General features: G+C 45.4%; 1 protein-coding gene across 1 annotated transcript in view; it reads right to left on the bottom strand.

Annotated features, from left to right (window-relative positions):
* The window catches only part of LOC122940414 (zinc finger protein 260-like), a 492103-nt gene that overhangs the window by 449356 nt on the left and 26302 nt on the right, over window positions 1-16445 (bottom strand). Inside the window, exon 3 of the mRNA XM_044297085.1 lies at window positions 15597-15699. Coding sequence (XP_044153020.1) covers window positions 15597-15699 — 103 coding nt within the window. The remainder of the gene's footprint in view (window positions 1-15596; window positions 15700-16445) is intronic.

Genomic DNA, 16445 nt, shown 5'->3' with positions numbered 1-16445 from the left:
TACTCGGGTGCTCGACTGAGCACCCGAGTATAATTGAAGTCAATGGGAGAACCCGAGCAATAAACCAGGTACCCACTGCTCTGAAGATGGGAGGGTGCCTGGTTCATAAGAAAATGTCAAAAATTGTTGGTAACACCACCGAAATGGTTCTGTAACACCATGGGGAGGATGTATGGATGCATCTTGGACTCGCTGGTCGCTGCTGGGAACTATGGTGTCCGAATAGTACGGCACTTTTACATAATGACAATAATACACACAAAACCAAGAAAAAAATATAGATTTTAGAGGAAAAAATTGATAGAAAACATTCTTTCCTGAATATTTACTTGTATATACAGTGCAAGTCCTGCCAAAAATTACAAGGAAGATGCACTCAGATACAGCCTTAGTTACACATAAAGGAGGGCATCATACAAACCCTTTAAAAATTATGATTGATGGCCTGCTGGTGACCCTCAAAAACATTAGGAGCAAGGGCCTGCTGATCTGACCATCTAAAACATTATGGGCGGTGGCCTGCTGCCGCTTTGGTGACTCTAGTTAACCTGAGGCCGATGGCACGTCCCTGTGACGGCGACGATCCATTCGGATGTCTGGCCTATCAACTTTCAATGTAATTGTCAGCTCAAAACCATTGTAAACTATGGGTAACGGGGAATCAGTGTTTGATTCCGGAGAGGAAGCCTGAGAAACGGCTACCACATCCAAGGAAGGCAAGTGGGTGGCACGCAAATCACACACTCCCGCCTCGTGGAAGTAGTGACAAAAAAATAACAATACAGGACTCTTAAGATGCCCTGTTATTGGAATAAGTAATAAAAAATTACAGGGAATAAATCAATGCAGTATTTTGGATGAGGAAACATTATACAGGAGAGGCCCTGCTGCCGCTTTGTTGACTCTAGATAATTTTTGCCTGATCGCATGTCCCTGTGATGTCCACGATCCATTTTGATATCTTCTCTATCAACTTTCGATGTTCTTTTCTGTGCATAACATGGTGACCACCGGTAACGGGGAATCATTGTTCGATTTCGGAGAGGGAGCCTGATAAACGGCTACTACTTCAAAGCAAGGCAGCATGTGTTGCGGGCCTGCAGGTGAGCTGACCCTGTAAAACATTATATGCGAGGGCCTGCATGTGAGCTGACCCTGTAAAAGATTTAAGTTGCGGCGCTGCTGGTGAGCTGAGGTGGAACTGACAAACCCAACTTGATTTTGATGGCTGCATTAATCTGCAGGTGACCGTCATACAGCTCTACAGATTTGTTTCCATCTGCATCTTTCCCAACAATCTGTGGCCTCAGTCATTTATCCAGACTCAGTCATTGTGCCACTGTGGCCTCCTTATGCTGCCATCTCCACACCATGTCACCTTGCCACTCATTTTTATCACTATGCTGCTGCCGATACTGCTTCAAAAGCCTTAAACTGATTACCAAGCCCACAATTTAATTAAGGTTTTGGAATCGATAAACCCAACTTGCTTTCGTGAGCTGTATCAGTGGCGTAGCTAGAAATGACTGGGCCCCACAGCAAATTTTTGAATGGGGCTCCATCCCACAGTAATTTTTAAGCGACCCCTTCCTTTCGCCCCCATTCCTGTGGCTAGTAAAGATTGCTCTCTCAGACCAGGGCCGGCAGCTGTTCCATTCGTTTTATACACTGTCTATACTGTCACTGTATATAATTTCATTGTTTAATACTGTTGAGGGGGCCCTGACCAAATCCTTTAGTCCTCCTCCTCCTGGATGGGCCCCTTTTAGGTCAGGGCCCCAAAGATGCAGCTTCCCTTATAGCTACTGTAATGCCCCTGGTCTGCATTAATCTGCAGGTGACTGTGATACAACTCCACAGATTTGTTTCCATCTGAATTTTTCTAAAACAATCTGTGGCCTTAGTCTTTTTTCCAGACTGCGTCATTGTGCCACTATGTGGCCTCCTCATGCTGCCATCTCCACAGTGTGTCACCTTGCCACTCATTTTTATCACCATGCTGCTGCTGCTTAAAAGGCCTTAAACTGATCACCAGGCCCACAATTCAATTACGGTTTTACGCACAAAACCAAAGTAAAATAAAATTGATTTTATAGGAAAAATTGATTGAAAACATTCTTTCCTGTACATCTAATTGTATATAAAGTGCAAGTGCTGCCAAAAATTACAAGGAAGAGGCACTCCGATACAACCTGTATATCACATAAAGGAGGGCCACATTCACAATGCGAGGGCATTATATGTGACGAATAAGCAATGCATCTTGATATGACGGAAGAGGAGGAGGAGGAGGACGAGAAAAGGAAGATTTAACCATATACCCTTGTTTGTGGTAGAACGGGTGCATGGGAATACAGTCTATTAACTACAAATCGGATTCCAAAAAAGTTGGGACACTATACAAATCGTGAATAAAAACTGAATGCAATGATGTGGAGGTGCTAACTTCTAATATTTTATTCAGAATAGAACATAAATCACGGAACAAAAGTTTAAACTGAGAAAATGTACCATTTTAAAGGGAAAAATATGTTGAATCAGAATTTCATGGTGTTACTAAATCCCCAAAAAGTTTGGACAAGGCCATTTTCACCACTATGTGGCATCTCCCCTTCTTCTTACAACACTCAACAGACGTCTGGGGACTAAGGAGACCAGTTTCTCAAGTTTAGAAATAGGAAGGCTCTCCCATTCTTGTCTAATACAGGCCTCTAACTGTTCAATCGTCTTGGGCCTTCTTTGTTGCACCTTCCTCTTTATGATGCGCCAAATGTTCTCTATAGGTGAAAGATCTGGACTGCAGACTGGCCATTTCAGTACCCGTATCCTTCTCCTACTCAGCCATGATGTTGTGATTGATGCAGAATGTGGTCTGGCATTATCTTGTTGAAAAATGCAGGGTCTTCCCTGAAAGAGATGACGTCTGGATGGGAGCATATGTTGTTCTAGAACCTGAATATAATTTTCTGCATTGATGGTGCCTTTCCAGACATGCAAGCTGCCCATGCCACACGCACTCATGCAACCCCATACCATCAGAGATGCAGGCTTCTGAACTGAGCGTTGATAACAACTTGGGTTGTCCTTGTCCTCTTTGGTCCGGATGACATGGCGTCCCAGATTTCCAAAAAGAACTTTGAATCGTGACTCGTCTGACCACAGAACAGTCTTCCATTTTGCCACACTCCATTTTAAATGATCCCTGGCCCAGTGAAAACGCCTGAGTTTGTGGATCTTGCTTAGAAATGGCTTCTTCTTTGCACTGTAGAGTTTCGGATGGCACGGTGGATTGTGTTCACTGACAATGGTTTCTGGAAGTATTCCTGAGCCCATTCTGTGATTTCCTTTACAGTAGCATTCCTGTTTGTGGTGCAGTGTCGTTTAAGGGCCCGGAGATCACAGGCATCCACGGGCATCCAGTATGGTTTTACGGCCTTGACCCTTACGCACAGAGATTGTTCCAGATTCTCTGAATCTTCGGATGATATTATGCACAGTTGATGATGATAGATGCAAAGTCTTTGCAATTTTTCGCTGGGTAACACCTTTCTGATATTCTGATATCTTTCTGCACAACATTGTGGGAATTGGTGATCCTCTACCCATCTTGGCTTCTGAGAGACACTGCCACTCTGAGAAGCTCTTTTTATACCCAATCATGTTGCCAATTGACCTAATTAGTGTTAATTGGTCTTCCAGCTCTTCGTTATGCTCAAATTTACTTTTTCCAGCCTCTTATTGCTACTTGTCCCAACTTTTTGGGGATTTGTTGACACCGTGAAAATTTGAATCAACGTATTTTTCCTTTAAAATGATACATTTACTCGGATTAAACGTTTGATCTGTCATCTATGTTCAATTACAAATAAAATATTGACATTTGCCATCTCCACATCATTGCATTCAGTTTTTTATTCACAATTTGTTTAGTGTCCCAACTTTTTTGGAATCTGGTTTGTATATTAAAAACAACACATGTAAAGTGCCTTTAATTTCATCAGCATTCCTCTGGTGGAGTCGAGAAGTCATGGTCAATCCAGGCCTTCATTTACATATAAGTCAACCTGTCAGCATTTTCAGTTGACAGGCGGATACGCTTATCGGTTATAATGCCACCAACAGAACTAAATACACGCTCAGACAAAATGCTGGCGGCAGGGCAGGCCAGCACCTCCAAAGCGTAGAGCGCCAGTTCGTGCCAAGTGCCCAGCTTGGACACCTAGTAGTTGTAAGGCACAGAGGGATCATTGAGAATGCTGACACGGTCTGCTATGTACTCCTTCACCATCTTGCAAAATTTTTCTCTCCTTGTGGAAGTAGGCCACACATCAGGGTGAGGGTGCTGGCGAGGTGTCATGAAACTGTCCCAGGCTTTGGAGAGTGTTGCCCTGCCACTGTTGGAACTGCTGTGTGTTCCCCTTGTCTCCTCTCCTCGGTTGGCCAAGGAAGTACGGACTCTGCCGCCAGCGTTGTCAGGTTGAAAATTGTGGAGCAATTTTTCAACAAGAATCTTCTGGTATTGCACCATTTTGTTTGTCCACTCCACCAGAGGAATGAGAGATGAGAAGTTCTCTTTGTAGCGGGGGTCGAGAAGGGTGAACAACCAGTAATGTATGTTGTTTAAAATGCGTATAACGCACGGGTCGCGTGAAATGCAGCCTAACATGAAGTCAGCCATGTGTACCAGAGTACCAACAGACGAGACTTCGCTGTCTTCATCAGGAGGATCACTCTCAATCTCCTCATCTTCTTCTTCTGCCCACCCACGCTGAACAGATGAAATTAAACTTCCATGGGTACTACCCTCTGTAGCAGAAGCAACCGTCTCCTGCTCCTCCTCCTCCTCTTCAGCCTCCAATTCGCGCTGAGAAGACGAACTGAGGGTGGTCTGGATATCATCAACTTGTGTAATGTCTTCCCTCTTTTCCACCTCGTCCACAAGCAAAGCGTCGTCCTTAATTGTGAGCAGCGAGCATTTGAGAAGACACAGAAGTGGGATGGTTACGCTGATAATAGCGTTATCGGCGCTCACCATCTGTGTTGATTCCTCAAAGTTGCATAAAACCTCACAGAGGTCAGACATCCATGCCCACTCCTCGCTTGTGAATAGCGAAGCTGACTGGAAAGGCGATGACCATGTTGCAACTAGTATTCCACAACTGCCCTCTGCTGCTCACAAAGCCTGGCCAACATGTGGAACGTGGAGTTCCAGCACGTGCTCACGTCGCACAACAGCTGGTGAGCTGGCAATTTCAAGCGCTGCTGCACCGTTGACAAACCGACTGAAGCTTTCGGTCACTTGCGGAAATGTGCACACCCGAGGCGCACCTTCACCAGAAGCTCAGGCAAATTGGGGTATGTTTTTAGAAACCGCTGAACAACAGGGTTGAATATGTGGGTAAGGCATGGGATGTGTCTAAGGTTGTCCAGCTCCAAAGCCGCCACCAAGTTATGGCCATTATCAGACACAACCATGCCTGGTTCTAGGTTGAGTGGCGACAGCCATAGTTTAGTCTGGTCTCTTATATCCTGCCACAGCTCTGCGACGGTGTGCTGTTTGTCACCTAGGCAGATCAGCTTCAGCACGGCCTGTTGCCGCTTCCCCACTGCAGTGCTACACTGCTTCCTGCTACCGACTGATGGCTGACTGGTGCTGCACGCGGATAATTCGGAGGTGGAAGTGGAGGAGGAGGCGGAGGATGAGAAGTAGGGGTTGGAACCACTAACTTAGGTGGTGGCGGAAACCCTGATGGAATTGGGGCCCGCAATCCTTGGCATCGGTAGTACCTGTGCCATCCCAGGGTAAGAGTGGCTCCCGGCCTCCACAACATTCACCCAGTGTGCAGTCAGGGAAATGTAGCGTCCCTGGCCGAAAGCACTTGTCCATGTGTCCATGGTTAAGTGTTAAGTGGACCTTCCCAGTAACTGCGTTGGTCAGGGCATGTGTGATGTTAAGGGACACATTTTGGTGCAAGGCTGGCATGGAAAAATAGTGGCGGCTGGGGACTGCGTAACGAGTGACGGCCGCCGACATCAGGCTACGGAAGGCCTCAGTGTCCACAAGCCTAAATGGCAACATTTCCAGGGCCAGTAATTTGGAAAGCTGCACATTTAGTGCTATGGCCTGTGGGTGGGTGGCTGGGTATTTGCGCTTGCGTTCAAATGCCTGGGATAATGACATTTGTGGATGTGGTCGCCAATGGTGCTTGCAAAGGTCCAGGTGCAGGGCAGGAGGCATCTGGGCCTGCGTCTTTGACAGGGGATTGGCCAGGACGTAACACAGGGGAAGAGGAGGCAGTGGTGTGACCCGCAGACACAGATTGTGGACCCAGGCGTTCGGCCCACCTATTAGGGTGCTTTGATGACATGTGGCGGATCTTGCTAGTGAGGTTGCTAGTGTTCACGCCCCGGCTCATTTTGGTGTGGCACAGGTTGCAAACTACTATTCTTTTGTCGTCCGTACTTTCCTCAAAAAAGCGCCATACTGCTGAACACCTACCTCTTAGCAAGGGAGATTTAGGCAAGTAGGTGCTCCGTGGAACAGTGGCTGGCCTGTTCGGTGGTGCCCGCCTTCTACCTTTTGCCACCTCACTGCCTCACACACACACACACACACACGCTATTGCAGCACAGATGTGACAATTCACTGCAGGGACCCTTTATAGGAAAAATGTGGATAAATTATGGAAAAATGATGATTACACTTACCGGTAATCAGATTTTCCTGACCCCATTACAGCACCACTGAGAGATGGCTCCGCCTCCATGGACAGGAAACCTGTAGCATAAAAAAGGTGGAGCCACTCTCCCACCTCAGTGAATTTACAGAGCATGAGAGGGACTCCCCTTTAAGTTAATACAGCTTACTTTTTTTTTTTGCATCTCGCCACGTGAATTCCACACAGTACCACCACCTTAGGGAGGGAATTAGACAGATGCTGTCGTGGGGTCAGGAAAATCTGATTATCGGTAAGTGTAATCATCATTTTCCCCCTCCCCCATGACAGCACCACTGAGAGCGATTACATAGAAATCAAGGGTGGGTAACAGCTTCTAACACCTTTCTGCCAAAGAGGAGGTCAGAGATAGAGTCGAGCTGAAGCCTATAGTGCCTATAGAAGGTAGAGGGAGAGGCCCAAGTGGCAGCCCTGCAGATCTGGTCAATTGACACACTGGCCCTTTCTGCCCAGGAGGTAGACACCGCCCTAGTAGAGTGAGCTTTCAAGGAAAGCGGAGGAGAAGAACCAGAAAAAGAGTATGCTAAGGAAATTAGCTCACTAATCCACCTAGCAATGGTACTCTTTGAGGCAGCATTACCTTTCCTAGCCCCTGCGAACAAGACAAATAATGATGAAGACTTTCTCCAGTCCTTGGTTATTTCTAGGTACTGGATCAGACATCTTCTTAAGTCCAGAAGATGCCATTTTTCTTATCTTTTCTTATTTTCTTATCTTATATTTTCTTATCTTCATTCTTTGGTTATGGAAAGAAAACTGGGAGAACTATCTCCTGTAATCTGTTTGTTTTGGAAGGGACTTTAGGAATAAAATTAGGGTCTGGCCTCATCACTACTCTTTCCTCACGTATTGTCATAAACGGGGGATTAATAGACAGGGCCTGGATCTCACAAATTCTCTGTGCTGAAGTGAGAGCTACCAAGATAACTAATTTCAGTGTAAGCATTTTGATAGAACTATTCCCCATAGGCTCAAATGAATGACTAGTTAATGCTTTCAACACCAAGTTCAAATCCCAGGGGGGAAATCTAGGTCCCTTAACTGGAGCAACCATATCCACTGCTATGAAAAACCGGACTATCCAGGGATCCATAGCTAAGCTTCTACCGCTTAATCCCGAGAGGGCCGAAACCTGAACCTTCAGTGTGCTTTTAGCTAAACCTAAAGATAGCCCTCGCTGCAAAAATTCTAACACCTGCCTAGTAGAAATTTTTTTCTGGCCAAACATTGGTTTCTAGGCCCGCAAATGAAAGGGATTTTTTCCAAATTCTAGCATAAATAGTGTTAGTCACTTTTTTCCTGCTTTTAAGTAGGGTAGAAATTAGAGCTTCAGAAAAACCTTCATCGACTAAATGCGCCCTTTCAATCTCCATGCAGTAAGATCTAAGGACTCCACCTCCGGGTGCACTACTGGGCCCTGCTCCAGCAGATTCGGAATCTCGGGAAGAACCAAGGTTCCAACACTGACATGGACCTGAGAAGAGAGAACCATGCCCTCTTTGACCAAAATGGGGCAATAACTATCATATCTGATTTCTCCTCTCTTATTTTCCTGAGAACTCTGGGAAGAAGCTGAAGCGGGGGAAAGGCATACCTCAGACGAAACTTCCATTTTAGGAGAAAGGCATCCACCCCAAACGGGATTCGTGAGGGCTGAGTGTGCAAAACCTCTCCACCTGCCTGTTCTCCCTAGTGGCGAAAAGATCTATTTCTGGGGTTCCCCATAACTCCACAATCTTTGCAAACACTAAGGGGTTCAGGGACCATTCTCCCTGTCTTAACCAATGACAACTTAAAAAAAAGTCAGCCTGAATATTTTCTTTCCCTTTTATATGTAAAGCAGATGTGTGTATTATCTGAACCTGTATTTCTGAGAATATTAATTCTATCTCCCTCATCAAAGATCGGGATCTGGTACCTCCCTGGCGATTTAGGTATGACACCACTGTTTTGTTGTCTGTCATGATTCTGACATGCTTGTGTTGTATCTCTGGAAGGGCTGCTCTTAAAGCTAACAATACTGCTCTTAGTTCCTTCCTGTTGGAGTAGAAATCTCTCTGAAGCAAGGACCAATTTCCCTGCCTCAACTGACCCTGAAAATGTGCCTCCCACCCCCAAGGGCTGGCAACGGTCGTGATTGCCACAGGGTCTGGGTAATTCCATGGGATACCCTGGTTTAAGTTCTTTACCTTCGACCACCAGTTGAGGAAGATAAGAGTCCTCCTGCAGAGCATCATCTGGGAGTCCAAGGTCATCCCTTCCCATCTTGTTATTTCCAAGATTTCTCCTTGAAGCTGTCTTGAATGAAATTGCACCCATTGCACTGCTGGAATACAAGCTGTCATTAATCCCAGTAGAGACATAGCCTTCTGGACAGACATACGCGGATTCTCCTGAGCTTTTAGAACTTCGTTCCACACTTTCTGCATATTCTAGAGGAAGAAAAGTCCTCTGTTGCAAGAAGTCCAGTTGTAAAACTAAAAATATCTGGCTCGTGCTGGGTTCTAATCTGGATTTCTTTAAATTTATTATCCATCCTAGACCTTCCAGAATCTGAATCACCCGCTGAATAGAATTCTCACACTTCTCCCGGGAATTCGCGATTATCAGGAAATCGTCTAGATAGGGCAGGAAGAGGATGTTCTCCCTGTGAATAATTGAGGCTACTTCCGTCAGCACTTTGGTAAAAGTTCTTGGTGCACTTGACAGCCCAAAGGGCATAGCCTGAAACTGGAGGTGTCTGCTCCTTTCTTTCCCTACCACAGCTACTCGTACGAATTTCTGGAAAGAAGGATGCATCGGGATATGCAGGTACGCATCCTTCAAATCCAATACTGCCATGAAACGCCCTGGAAAAACTAGGTGAATTGCAGACTTTATGGTCTCCATTTTGAATTGTTCAGTTGTCTTAAATTTATAATTGTCCTGAAAGAGCCGTCCGTTTTTTTTTTTTTTACTAAGAAAAGCGTTGAGTAAAAGCCCTTCCCCCACTCCGCTTTTGGTACCAGTATGAACACTTTTTTGTCCATTAGTAGATCCACTTCTGCTGACAAGTTTGGGGACTCTTGTGACCACAAACCTTTGTGGATAATGTCCTCTAAACTGTAATTTTAAGCCGTCTGCCATAATATTTCTGACCCAGCTTCCTGCAATCTCTTCCCAGGCAGAGAGAAAGAATTTTAGCCTTCCTCCTACCTACAGCCTGGCATCATTTTTTGGACAGTTTATCTTTCTGAGAGGAGGCGCTCCCGAACATGAAGCCCTTACTCCCTGATCCTCTGGCCCTGGGAAACTGATTTCTCTCCCCTGACTGCTTTTTTTCCCTGAAATCTAGAGGAATTATGAAAGGGACGCCTATAAGTCCTAAACTGTGAGAATGAGGATTCCTGTGGTAATTTCTTTTTCCTGTCTGCTGCCTTTTCTAAAAGGGCATCTAGTTCTGGACCAAACAGGAACTGTCCCTGGCGGGGAATACTGCATAGACACTGTTTAGAAGTCATGTCTCCTCCCCTCCAGTTCTTAAGCCATAACGCTCTACGGGCAGAGTTTGAAATAGAAGCAGATCTGGCTGACAATCTGACCGCCTCCACCGAAGCGTCAGATAAAAAATCCGCCACCTTCTGTAAAGTCGGCAAAGAGGTCAGAATCTGATCCCTAGGGCATTTATAACTTATCTGCCCCTCTAGCCTGTCAAGCCAAATGGCCAAAGATCTGGCAGTAACTGTTGCTGCTATGTTAGGTCTGAAGGAAGCGGTAGATGCCTCCCATGTATTCTTAAGACAGGAGTCTATATTTTAATCTAATGGGTCCTTTAAGGAACCCATATCCTCGAAAGGTAGGCAAGACCTTCTTAAAATTTTAGATATTGCTACGTCCAATTTAGATGCTTTATCCCATGATGTAGAGGCTTCCTCCTCAAAGGGATATTTCCTCTTAAAATTTTTGGTTATAAAAGGTCTTCCTATCTATTTTTTTCCACTCCTTTTCTATTAGGGCTGTTATGCTTTATGTAAGGAAAAACATCTTCTTTTCTTCTCACGTAATCCTTTAAAGGGACTCTGTCACCAGTTTCTAACCCCCCCTTTTAAAACTATTGTTCTCTCCATGGTGCCCTTGTCATTACAAAGCTGTTGTTATAAGATAAATCCGCCGTCTAGTTTTGATAAAAATCGCTTTTATCTAACCTGTCAATCTTCTGGATAAGGTGCCCAGGGCGTTTCTGAAGGTCTGAATCTGCCGCTCTCCGCCGCCGCCGTTGGTGCCCAGCTCCTCCTATGATCCTTTCAGCGCCACCTGGATGTAATGAAATCCGCCTCCGGCTCTCCTCAGTGCCCCCTCCTCCTTTTCAAAGATCCCGCGCGTGCGCACAGGCCTGTGCCTGATGCGCCCGTGCGGACTTTTAGATTCTGCCTCGTTGAGCGAAGTGCGCATGCGCGCGATCTTTGAATAGGAGGAGGGGGCACTGAGGAGAGCCGGAGGCGGATTTCATTACATCCAGGTGGTGCTGAAAGGATCATGGGAGGAGCTGGGCACCAACGGCGGCGGCGGAGAGCGGCAGATTCAGACCTTCAGAAACGCCCTGGGCACCTTATCCAGAAGATTGACAGGTTAGATAAAAGCGATTTTTATCAAAACTAGACGGCGGATTTATCTTATAACAACAGCTTTGTAATGACAAGGGCACCATGGAGAGAACAATAGTTTTAAAAGGGGGGGTTAGAAACTGGTGACAGAGTCCCTTTAAAGACTGCATCCGCAACTGATCTGTCTTCCTTAACGTCCTCTAGCTCTAGAGTAGCCCTAATAGTTCCTTGGACCTTTCATCCTTATCATCTTCACTATCACCTGAAGATTCCACCTCTGAATCCACCCGTTCCTCTGATTTTTTAGACTTCTTAAAAGTTTTAAGGGAATCTTTAACCTCCGACCTAATCAAGGCCCCAATATCCTTCATAAAATTTGGGGATTTCCCCCAGCGTCCTCTCGATACACTGCTGGCACAACTTTTTAGGATAGGAAAAACTACAATGGGCATCTACATAAGGCACATTCTTTGTTTTTCCTTTTCACCATGACTTTCTTAGGCGCCATCTAAGGAAAAAAACGGCATATACATAACCACAAATCAGTATTCTCTAATTCCAGCAATTGTACCTTACCCCCTCAGAAGCTTATATACCGGCGTCTGCCTTTCTGTCTCCAATTCTTCCGACCTCTTGTCCTCTTCCATGTTACTCCTAGGGGCATAGAGGTCACAAATTTAAGCTGAAGCAGGGAACAGCACCTCTCCTTAGAGAGTTCCACATGTTCCCTGGGAGCTGATTGTGCCAGAATCCATCGTTGTTTTAGGTCCTCGCCAGTAGCCGATCTTCCTCTGCAGCTTTTATTTCCGGTCACCAGTGATGTCATTCCCTGCAACTTCCGGTTTCTGGCGTGTTCCACTGCTCCTGGGTCAGTCTGCAGCCTCCACGTGCGCGCCCTGGAACACTGCCCTCTGGCATGTTCCCCCAGCAGCCGCCACCATCTGTACTGCGGCCCCCACGGGGTCTCACTCCTCTGAGGGACCCGTGCAAATAGCCCTGAAGATCGAGAAATGTCCCGGACCATCCCCCGATCTTCTAAGAGAGAAGGACCCGGCAACCAGTCTCCTGTGCTGGTAAGCCCGCATGACCCTCTAGGCTTTCCTAGGATTTCCTGGTCAAGGGTCCCTAGAAAAAAGCTACAAGTCTCCTGCTCCAGGGACAGGAAACCTCACTGAGGTGGGAGAGTGGCTCCACCATTTTTATGCTACAGGTTTCCTGTCTATGGAGGCGGAGCCATCTCTCAGTGGTGCTGTCATAGGGGAGGGGAAAAATAAAAAAAATGGCCATGTGAATAGCGCCATTGACTTCAATTCATTCTAAAAACTGCTGTGTGCCATTTTTCACTGTTGTGTGAATGTAGCCTTATCCTACAGCCTTTCCCGATTACACAAACTACATATAGCGCCAAAGAATAATCCTGTGACCCGAACATCATCACTGCAGCTAGGACACTGTGCATACCGAGGTCTCTTCTAATCTCAGTCCTGTCACTGTCAAGTAAACAAACTGCATGGCCCACACCATAACAGCTTCCTTTTTTCATGCATTTATATTAAAGGAGTTGTCTCATCTGAGACAATGGGGGCAATTCGCTTGGATATGCCCCTATTGTCTTGTAGGTGCGGGTCCCACCTCTGGTAACTGCACCTATCTCCTAAACGGAGCCCCGAAAGTGGAGGAGGGTGCACTGTGCATGTGCAGCACTGGCTCAGCTATTTCCGTCAGGCGCATAGAAGTGAATGGGAATGGTGGCCGGTAGGTATCGACCGATTATCGGTTTTACCAATATTATCGGCCGATATTGAGGATTTTGACTGTTATCGGTATCGGCATCTATTTTGCCGATATTCTGATAACGTATGGGGAACACAGATAGCGCTGCTGTCAGCGCTCTCCGTGTTCCCTCAGCAGCACAGGGGAGAAGGAAGCAGTGTCTCCCTCCCCCTGTGCCGCTGCTGCCGCTGCCACCAATAAGAGGACAGGGGACAAGAGGAGGGGCGGGTCTATGGCCACTGCGCCACCAATGAAGATAACTGTCTCATTCATTCATATACAGGAGGCGGGAGCTGGCTGCAGAATCACATAGCTGGCTCCCGACCTCTATGAGCGGTAGCTGCGATTTGCGGTAGTTAACCCCTCAGGTGCCGCGGATCGCAGCTAACGCTCATGGAGGTCATGGGCCGGCTATGTGATTCTGCAGCCAGCTCCCGCCTCCTGCATATGAATTCATGAGAGATTTATCTTAATTGGTGGCGCAGTGCACCCCCCCCCCCCCAAGCCCCAAGGAAAAAAACAAACAAAAATAAATAAAATACACCAAAATATTAAGTATAAATGAAAAAGAAAGATTTACAAAAATAAAAACCTACACGTTAACAATAAACATTCATTTTCAGCAGATTTGTGTAGTAATTATTATTATTTTTTTTAATGAAAATTCACAGAATATCGGTATAAATTATCGGCCTGAAAGTTCACAAATTATCGGTATCGGCCCTAAAAAAATCTATATCGGTCGATCCCTAGTGGCCGATCATGCGCAGTGCGCTCCAATTTACTTTTATGGGGAGAGTGCTTGGTGATAGCCAGATCAGAGTTCTCCAGCCACCACTTTGGCCCGCTCTGTTCTCAATATATGTGGGGGGTCCCATCACCCTAGTGATATGACCCCATTGTCTCAGATGAGCCAACTACTTTAACCCCTTAGTGACCAGCCTGTTTTGGGCCTTACTGACCAAGCGTTTTTCTTCCTTTTTCATCATCGCGTTCCAAGAGCTATAGCTCTTTTATTTTCCCGTCTATATACCTTTATGAGGGCTTCGTTTTTGCGGGACAAGTTATAGTTTTTAATAGCGCCATTTTTGGGGTACACATAACTTTTTGATCAAATTTTATTACTCTGTGAGTGAGATAGGAAAAACAGCAATACTGCCACTGCGTTTTTACATTATACATTTTCTGGCATTCATTTTTCAGTATAAATAACATATCATCTTTATTCTCTGGGTCAGTACAATTACAGTGATACCAAATGCATATATTTTTTTTTTTACTTTTTACAACTTTTTTGCAAAAAATATTTTTGAATTGCCACTTCCCAAGATCCATCACTTGTTATTACGTTTTTTCGGTGGCAACTAAGAATAAATTAGCAATTCTGTTTTAATGAATAAATGAGTTATTTTTTACTTTTTTTTTTTTACCACTTAATAGTCCCACAAGGGGACTATAACAGACAGCTTTTTATTGATTTTAAAATGCAATGCATTATCCCTATAGTGCGTTGCATTTTAATGTCAGTGCTATTCTCACATTGACCAGCAGGCTGCACCAGAGAGGAAATTACTTAAGCCTGGTCTCGGGCCTACATGAGACCCCAGCCAGCCTTCACACACATCGGCATTTACAGGGTACCGATGAGAGAAAGAGGGAGTCCGCTCCCTCTGTCAGCACTTTACATGCCGCAGGCACCACAGCCCATGGCATGTAAAGTGTTAAACAGCCCAGATCAGCACTCCTGCCAGTCTGGGCTGTTAGAGCCGGGCCCCCACTCCCCGATGCATGGGGGACCAGTGCAGCGCTTAGACTGGGCGCTGTAAAAAGCGGCGGCCCATCCTAAGGCCCCTTAGTGACTGCATTAAAAAGGCATATGGGTGGTCACTAAGGGGTTAATAACCCCATTGATAGCATGTCAAGGCGTGTAGGTGAATTTTTTAATGCACGTGTAAGAAATACAGATTTTTAAGAATTTTTAGGAAAATAATGTAAGTCATATATTGTATTGGTATCCTGTTCTCAGCAACTTCCTGGTAATTAGTGCCTATACTTGTCCTCTCAAAGCCAGTGTGAGCGAGTACTGTCTATCTGGACAACGGGACATTAGCATCAAAGGTAGTTGTCAATTATCTAAAGAATGGAGAAAGAGAAAAAAATCCTGGAGGGTCCAGAGCAAAGACCGGGACTGGAGAGACATGAGAAGACCTCTGTATAGTAACTACACTGTACTGTAGAGGGATAGGAATATGTGGTTTAGTTACCAAATGGTCTTGGGAGTAACTTTATTATTATTAGTAATTATTAGTCATTGTTATTGTGTACAAGTCTCTCCGTATGTGAGATTTATGTTTGTTCCTTTATACTCTCATATATACTCATCAATGATAATAATAATTGTAATATCATTATTCCCACACTGCAGAAAATATATATTTTTTATTCTATTTGTAGAAGCAGAATCTTAGACACCTCTCTGCTTTACTTAGTGGTCACTACTCACCTGGGCGGTTATCTGTAGGAATGTCCTCTGTACTCTGCTCATCACCCCTCACATAGGTCTCTGTAGGAGTAATATTGTTCAGATCTTCACCCGGATTCACAAGCTGTGAAAGAAATATTGTAGAAGTCATCAGACGGTTGGAGAAGTCGTGTGAAAGGCTTTATACGACCTGAAAAGACAACCAAAAATGACCGGACAGCAGGAGTTATCTGACCCAAATATCTGCAGGTCTCCTGTATAAATCCAATCTGATTGCTTCATTATTCCAACCAGTTTACAATGCAGGGAGAGTAGCCCTTATATTCCATCCCTAACATTACATTGTGTATATAACATTACATTGTTTGTGCACCTGTTGCCCTTGCTGGCCGCCCCAGGACTGTGAAGCCGGTAAGCCAAAGTTCTTTGAGTCGATGGCTTGTTTACCTCCTCGGAATGGACATAATCATCTGCTCTGCTGCAGCCAATGACTGGATTCAGGGGTAACATGTCCACAAGAGACACATCACCTCTAAAGCCAGTCATTGGCTGCAGTAAAGCAGGTGACCATGCCTGTGCCGGCGAGGAAGCAAACAACATTTACTGGAAGATGGACACACAGGAGCTGGCACACATAACCAGAGCTGAGGGTAGCAGGTACGTATGACTCTTTCCATAGTAGAGGCTGCGGACACGTGTGAAAAGTTACTTATTCCTGAACAAACCCTTTAATGCTGTCTTCCTGTTCTATCTAGAAGTTTTGGGATGACTGCAGGCATGAAGATACTGTACCTAGTATAAGGGACAGGGGAGAACACAGGAGAGGTGAGAACTGATTATCTATCACCACTAGAACACGCTGCTTATCAC

Source organism: Bufo gargarizans, chromosome 6, assembly GCF_014858855.1.
Source record: "Bufo gargarizans isolate SCDJY-AF-19 chromosome 6, ASM1485885v1, whole genome shotgun sequence".
NCBI lineage: Eukaryota > Metazoa > Chordata > Amphibia > Anura > Bufonidae > Bufo > Bufo gargarizans.
This window is presented reverse-complemented; position numbering and strand designations above follow the sequence as displayed.